At 41.9% G+C, this 8623-nt stretch overlaps 1 protein-coding gene across 1 annotated transcript; it reads right to left on the bottom strand.

The window, feature by feature from the left end:
- Positions 1–1287: 1287 nt before the first annotated feature.
- LOC102276937 (olfactory receptor 2A7-like) lies at positions 1288–2227 on the bottom strand. Its single transcript, XM_014480287.2, is given in 2 exon segments — positions 1288–1479; positions 1481–2227. Coding segments are annotated over 2 exon segments (939 nt in total).
- Between the last annotated feature and the right edge of the window lie 6396 nt (positions 2228–8623).

Here is an 8623-nt window from a genome sequence, read left to right as displayed (position 1 = left end):
TCTCACATGCTAGTAAAATAATGCTCAAAATTCTCCAAGCCAGGCTTCAGCAATACGTGAACCATGAACTTCCAGACTTTCAAGCTGGTTTTAGAAAAGGCAGAGGAACCAGAGATCAAATTGCAAACATTTGATGGATCATCAAAAAAGCACGAGAGTTCCAGAAAAACATATATTTCTGCTTTATTGACTATGCCAAGCCTTTAACTGTGTGGATCACAATAAACTGTGGAAAATTCTTCAAGAGATGGGCATACCAGACCACCTGACCTACCTCTTGAGAAACCTATATGCAGGTCAGGAAGCAACAGTTAGAACTGAACATGGAACAACAGACTGGTTCCAAATAGGAAAAGGAGTACATCAAGGCTGTATATTGTCACCCTGCTTATTTAACTTATATGCAGAGTACATCATGAGAAATGCTGGACTGGAAGAAGCACAAGCTGGAATTAAGATTGCCGGAGAACTATCAATAACCTCAGATATGCAGATGACACTACCCTTATGGCAGAAAGTGAAGAGGAACTCAAAAGCCTCTTGATGAAAGTGAAAGAGGAGAGTGAAAAAGTTGGCTTAAAGCTCAACATTCAGAAGACAAAGATCATGGCATCTGGTTCCATCACTTCATAGGAAATAGATGGGGAAACAGTGGAAACAGTGTCAGACTTTATTTTTCTGGGCTCCAAAATTACTGTAGATGGTGACTGCAGCCATGAAATTAAAAGACGCTTACTCCTTGGAAGAAAAGTTATAACCAACCTAGATAGCATGTTGAAAAGCAGAGACGTTACTTTGCCAACAAAGGTCCGTCTAGTCAAGGCTATGGTTTTTCCAGTGGTCTTGTATGGATGTGAGAGTTGGACTGTGAAGAAAGCTGAGCACTGAAGAATTGATGCTTTTGAACTGTGGTGTTGGAGAAGACTCTTGAGAGTCCCTTGGACTGCAAGGAGATCCAATCAGTCCATCCTAAAGGAGATCAGCCCTGGGATTTCTTTGGAAGGACTGATGCTAAAGCTGAAACTCCAGTACTTTGGCCACCTCATGCGAAGAGTTGACTCATTGGAAAAGACTCTGACGCTGGGAGGGATTGGGGGCAGGAGAAGGTGACGACAGAGGATGAGATGGCTGGATGGCATCACTGACTCGATGGATGTGAGTCTGAGTGAACTCCGGGAGTTGGTGATGAACAGGGAGGCCTGGTGTGCTGCGATTCATGGGGTCACAAAGAATTGGACACAACTGAGCGACTGAACTGAACTGAGGTCATTGTCAACCCAGATGTGATCATCTTTTCATAAAACTCTCTATACCCAGCACTCTCTTCATGGCATTCTTAACTTCTGAATTCTTAAGAGTATAGATAAGGGGATTCAGCATAGGGTTGAAAAGGCTGTGAAACAGGAGAAGGTATTTCTTCTGTTCCTTGGGATTCCCATATCTGGGTTCAACATACATGATAATGGCTGTGCCATAAAAAAAGTCCGACCACACAGAGGTGAGATGAGCAGGTGGAGAAGGCTTTGCTTTGCCCTTCCCCTGACTGGAGTCTAAGGATGGCACGGAAGATGCACACATACGAGATTATAACTGAGGAGAAGGGTCCCACTAGCACAGAAACTGCTCCAGCCAATACCATAAGCTCATTGATGTGTGTGTCTGCACAAGCAAGTTTGAGAACAGCCATGATTTCACAGAAGAAATGATCGATTTTCTGGGCCATGCAGAAGGGTAAGGGCATAAGTAACACTAGATGAACCAAAGACAGAAGGACTCCAATGGTCCAGGAAGTCACCACCAGCATGACGCAGACTGTCCAGCTCATGATGACTGAATACCGGAGGGGGTGGCAGATGGCCACATACCGATCATAGGACATCACCACCAGGAGAAGACATTCTGTGATCGCAAATGTCAAGAAGAGAAAGGTCTGTGTGATGCAGCCAGCAAAGGAGATGGGCTTGGCTGGACTCAGGAGGTTGGCCAGCATCTGGGGCACCGTGCTGCAGGCGTAGGCCATGTCAGCGATGGCCAGGTGTGAGAGGAAGAAGTACATGGGGGTGTGCAGTCTGGGGTCCAGTGAGATGAGCCCCAGGATGACCCCGTTCCCCAGCAGGGTGAGGACATAGAACAGGGAGAAGAGCCCAAAGAGGAGCATCTGAGTCCTTGTGTTAAGGGGAAATCCAAGTAGGATGAACTCAGTGACAGAGGACATATTGTCTCCCATAGCCCTACGACAGAAGGAACTGAATTAATGTCCAGGGTTAAAGAGAAGTCTCTTAAAAGAGAGCTGTGTCACCTTATACCTTTCTGTGGTGTAAAATGTATTCAGAAACCCTTTTGGTGAGTTTTTGTGTTTTTAAATGGAATTTTAAATAATATATTTGGTAATCCTAAAATGCATACATACACATAAACACATATATACATATATTTTCTTTCTTGTTAAGTTTTTAAGAGGCTAAATTTTCAAAATAAGTATGTTGCCACATGTTAATCAAATATAGAGTTTTTGTTTCATTCAGTGAAATATCTCATATCATTGAAATAAATTTTATTCTTCTTTGCTTATATTAAAGTTATCTCCATTTTTTCCCAGAAACTATGACACTTAACTGATATACATGCTAAAGTCGTTAAGCTGCTATACATTAATTTTGAGTTGGAAGGTTTTATCAAGGACAGTGCATTCTCTAGGTAGACATACCATTTTCCAAAGTACACCATTAGCAATTAACCACTTACCTGCCTGTTGAGACACACTTTTCACTTCTGCATCTTAGTGGTTACCTCCACAACTAATATTGCACAAAATCTCTGCTTGTTCAAGTACAAAAACCTATTTTCAGCCTACAATCTATTCTTTCACATTTAGCTTTTCACAATATTCAGATGAACATTTATATGAATGCTTGAATAGATATATACTGTGCTGTTTATCTAAACACAAAACAGAATCAATAATTTCATTAGATTAGGACTCATTATTGATAAACACTCTAGAAATACTCTGTTTCAGACATTGGCTCTACAGGTGATTGAGAATAGCTACAGGACTTCTGGGAGGGATGATGGAAAGGGGTCTAAATTCCTTGAAAGATTGAATTAAATAATCTTTCTTACGCTAAGATTCCACAATTAGAATGCAAGTATAAACATAATATTGTCCCTCTTGTTTAAATTTTATTCTCATCTTTTATGCAAGATCATCTTATCTTGGAGAGAGTAAGAATGAATAATAATTCTCAATTTAAATGGCAATAGAACTATAAACATTTACAAATCATCCAATTTCCATTGTTACTCCTTTGTTACTATTCCCATGATGTCATATCCAGAAAGTTAAAAATAAATCATTTTGTTTATTAAATTCCATTTTACCCACCACTGTTCTGAGGGTGGAGTTATCAAGCTCATACTCATGGCTCAGACTCTTGTTTTTGCACATAAACATACAGCTATTTGTACACTTATACAAAAACTGGAAAAAAAGCTATGACCAACCTAGACAGCATAATAAAAAGCAGAGACATTACTTTGCTAGCAAAGGTCTGTCCAGTCAAAGCTATGTTTTTGCCACTGGTCATGTATGGATGTGAGAGTTGGATCACAAAGAAAGCTGAGCACTGAAGAATTGATGCTTTTGATCTGTGGTGTTGGAGAAGACTCTTGAGAGTCTCTTGGACAACAAGGAGGTCCAACCAGTCCATCCTAAAGAAAATTAGTCCTGGGTGTTCATTGGAAGGACTGATGCTGAAGCTGAAACTACAATACTTTGGCCACCTCATGCAAAGAACTGACACATTGGAAAAGACCCTGATGCTGGGAAAGATTGAAGGTGGGAGGAGGAGGGGACAAGAGAGGATGAGATGGTTTGATGGCATCACCAACTCGATGGATATGAGTTAGAGTCAATTCTGGGAGTTGGTGATAGACAGGGACGCCTGGCGTCCTGCAGTCCATAGGGTCACAAAGAGTTGAACATGACCGAGCAACTGAACTGAACTGAATCCAAAAACTGAATATTCTTCCTTTAAATATTTGACTTCTCTCTGTATGTGATAGTTCAGGCCTATTTTTTTTTTTAATAAAAAGGCACTGGACTTTACAAATGTTAAACATTTAGCAGAAAGTCACACACACTTTGCTCCTTACTTATAGTTAGCCACCAGTCAAAAATAACCATTCAGATACAGATTATATTAACACATTGATATTTTGCTTAATATATTATCAAGGAGCAAAATGGGAATGTGAATGAAAATACACTTTTGCATGTTATTGAAGAGTGATGGTAACAAAGCAATGAAAATGATGTTCAAATATATTTGGCCAGAACTCACAAAGGCAATTAAGAAACGTGTGTGTTTAGAGATGAGTGCTGTATGGACCCCACACCACCTTCATGCATAAAAAAGCAAACATACCCAGTGTGACTAAGTTTCCTGATGATTCTGAAAGACTTGCTCCTCCTCTGAGGACTATCGAAAAAGGACCTTGGTTACTCATGCTGCCTAAGAGAAGAGAAGGCTTTATTCATTTATAATATCCACAGGGCTCCTTCCCAATTGTCATGAGGGTTTGTGTAGGGTACAGTAGGTCTCACACCAATGTGCTCCCTATAGAGGCACACAGAAGACAACCACTGCCCCCCTTCTGAGACGGAAGAGGATTTGTAGTCTCTGAGGAAACAAGAGAAATTTCAAGGTCTTTAGAGGTTAAGAACAGGTAGTACCTTCATAATGAAAAGAGTACACACATATTAAGTTACATTCTTGTTGTTGTTCAGTCACTAAGTCATATCCAACTCTGTGACCCCATGAACCACAGCACACCAGGCTTTCCTATCCTTCACTATCTCCTGGAGTTTGGTCAAACTCATGTCCATTGAATCAGTGATGCCATTTAACCACCTCATCCTCTGTCGCCCCCTTCTCCTCTTGCCGTCAATCTTTCCCAGCATCAGGGTCTTTTCCAATGATTTGGCTCTTCACAGCAAATGGCCAACTTATTGGAGCTTCAGCTTCAGCATCAGTCCTTCCAGTGAATACTCAGGATTGATTTCCTTTAGGATTAACTGGTTTGATCTCCTTGCAGTCCAAAGGACACTTTCAAGAGTCTTCTCCAGCACTACAGTTCAAAAACATCAATTCTTCAGTGCTCAGCCTTCTTTATGGTCCAGCTCTCACTCTCTGGTTACTCCATGAATATCACTGCTCCCCAATACAGGAATTTGTTATGGTTCATGAATTTTTATGTCGGTCCAGCTCCCAAACATACAAGAGGCACTTGGGAGATGCAGAGATTGATTCTTGCTTATTATCTGATAGTGAAACAGAAACTCGACAGTAATTCCTGAAGCTGTATTTCTTTTCGTGTACTTGGTCTCATTTTGCAGCTATGGTGAACCTTGTAGTAGAATAAAAATCTTAATCATCACATCATTTTAGATAGCAACTCAGAACCTACACCCTTGAGCACCGATCTGGAAATGTGTGGGCATCCTAGTTAGGGTTTCATGTTGGATGTGCCCTGCAGCTTGTGGATCTGTCTGGAGGATGAATGAGTAAAGCACAAGGGCTGACGAAGTTTACTTTTGAAAAGCTTTTGATAATTTCTGGTGCTTTCCTCATGGAAAATGATAAGCTCTATAAAAGTAGAGGGCCACTCCTGTCCTCTTTATCCTTATGGTGGGGCACATGTATTCTACCTGTCAGAGTAGGCATATACTACTATCAGTATATACTGAACAGCAGTATTCTAATGCTTCAGAGTGTTATCAAGAGCCCAGTGCTCCAAATCTGCATGTCAGGTTACAATTTCTATCTGATCTACAAGGTCTGAGTAATACAATATGTATTGTTGTTACTCAGTCACTAAGTCCTGTCTGACTCCTTGCAACCCCATGGACTGCAGCATGCCAGGCTCCTCTGTCCTTCACTGTCTCCTGGAGTTTGCTGAAACTCTTTTGCATTGAGTCAGTGATACCATCCAAAGGTCCAATGAATAACAAAATGTATTGGAACCAGTTAATTCCTTGGCCATTTGCCCTTTGTCACTCCTTTGCTGTGAAATGAGCCTGAGGAAATGTGAACAATTGTGAAATGGACTGAGGTGATATTATATATATCTGAAATCACACGATCTAATAGCACTCAGTGGAGGTACTGATCAAGATACTGTGAACAAGAAAGGGAAATTCATACTTGTGATTGATATCATCTGCAACCCAATGGATCATTGCCCTATATAGGGTGGAAGGATTCAATACGTGATCAACTGACTTGGTGGCAGTGGTGGTTTAGTCATTAAGTTGTGTCTGACTCTTGCGACCCCATGCCAGGCTCCTGTGTCCATGGGATTCCCCAGGCAAGAATACTGGAGTGGGTTGCCATTTGTTTCTCCAATCAGTTGACTTACTGGTCCCCTTAAGAATAAGGTACCATATTGAGGGCTCAGCATTGGGCTTTGCTGCCAACAGAGCAGATATTCAGCACAGTAGAGCAGCCTTGGTGAGAGGCAGCCTATGCTGTTATATTCACGCAAAGCCCCATCGCATTGCTTACTGCATTTGTGTGCTCAGTGTGCAGTCAGTGGAGAGGCCAAAGCAGAGGCTGCCCAACATCTACTGAGTCATCCTATACCTGGTTGATTAATGCCTCTTCTGCAATGATGTCTTTGGTTGGCATGAGTGTGCTATGCACAGATTCAGATACTTTGTGTGCTATCTCACATCTTTTTCCCACACCTCCATTCACCCGGTATCCCAACTGTGCTCCTTCCAGGTCCATGACCAACCAGTCAACCCATTTGCCATTGTCCAGGAGACCGTGAATGGTCCCATCTCAGGAAACTTCTCTCTCCACAAGGTAGATGAATAGTTGAATGGCTACCTATCAGATCAGATCAGATCAGTCACTCATTCGTGTCCGACTCTTTGAGACCCCATGAATCGCAGCATGCCAGGCCTCCCTGTCCATCACCAACTCCTGGAGTTCATTGAGACTCATGTCCATTGAGTCAGTGATGCCATCCAGCCATCTCATCCTCTGTCATCCCCTTCTCCTCCTGCCCCCAACCCCTCCCAGCATCAGAGTCTTTTCCAATGAGTCAACTCTTTGCATGAGGTGGCCAAAGTACTGGAGTTTCAGCTTCAGCATCAGTCCTTCCAAAGAAATCCCAGGGCTGATCTCCTTCAGAATGGACTGGTTGGATCTCCTTGCAGTCCAAGGGACTCTCAAGAGTCTTCTCCAACACCACAGTTCAAAAGCATCAATTCTTCGGCACTCAGCCTTCTTCACAGTCCAAACCTCACATCCATACATGACCATAGGAAAAACCATAGCCTTGACTAGACGAACATTTGTTGGCAAAGTAATGTCTCTGCTTTTGAATATGCTATCTAGGTTGGTCATAACTTTCCTTCCAAGGAGTAAGCATCTTTTAATTTCATGTATGGGCAATGACAAATTTACTCTAATTACCTTTAAGGCCCCACACCTGAGTGTTACATATATTGCACCAATATAACAAGTCAAACCATCCTTGTATCAAGCCTTTCTTCCTAAACTATCAACTGGTTGTAGGAAATCTCTTGGAGATTTTTCACATGCATGTGTGTGCACACACACGCATTAGAGGGAGGCATCAGTGATACAGGTGATGTGGAGGTCTGGACCAGCTGTTCATCCACTTGCTTTTGTCTTCTGCAGGTGTTCTTGGCCTAAGTTATTCTACATTCAGTGTATAATGCGTAGTTGCTGTGATCACAGTGTCTCATGACTTGGAGGGGTCTGACAGCATCTCAGTTCAAACAGGCAACTCTGGTTTTATAGTAACTTGATGTTCTTTGGTTAGTCTCTACTAAGTCTCAGTAATATGTGAATAATGGTGTTTCTGAAAGATGTATTGTCTTTGCTGAACCTGGAGAGCCTTGATGCAGAGTCCCTGTGGCCTGTCCCACGATTCACCTATATGGGCTCAGCAGAGTCATATTTATGTACCAGAGATAAGCTTCAGATCCATGTGGTCTGCCAGTCCAAAGTTCCAAGTGCTAGAGCTATAATACAAAGTGTGTAGTTCAATGAATTTTCATAGATCAATACATGTGTGTAAGCACCATTCAGAAGAAAGTACTCATCACTACAGAAAATTCTGTGACCTCTTTCATTGCTATTAATAGAAGTCACTTTCCTACTCCAAGGTAACCACTATTCTGACTTCTGTCACACAGATTTGTTTTGCCTGTTTTTGAACTTTTATAAATAAGTTACACACAGTGAGGAGAAGGAAATGGCAACCCACTCCAGTACTCATGCCTGGAAAATTCCATGGATGGAGGAGCCTGGTAGGCTACAGTCCATCGGGTTGCAAAGAGTTGGACACTACTGAGCGACTTCCCTTTCTTTCTTTCTGTAGTTTCTTTTGCAACCCACTGTTCTTGCCTGAAATTCCATGGACAGAGGGGCCTTTGGTCTATGGGGTTGCAAAGAGTAAATACTAAGTTTCCCACACACACCATGAACGCTTTTGTTTCTGGCTTCTTTGACTCAATAAAATATTTTTGAAATTCACCTATGCTGTTGGTGTATCAGAGGTTCACTCTTTTTTATGCTGCATAATA

The sequence above is a fragment of the Bos mutus genome, chromosome 4, assembly GCF_027580195.1.
Source record: "Bos mutus isolate GX-2022 chromosome 4, NWIPB_WYAK_1.1, whole genome shotgun sequence".
Lineage (NCBI taxonomy): Eukaryota > Metazoa > Chordata > Mammalia > Artiodactyla > Bovidae > Bos > Bos mutus.
Note: the sequence above shows the minus strand (reverse complement) of the source record. Positions and strands in the feature narration are given on the sequence as shown.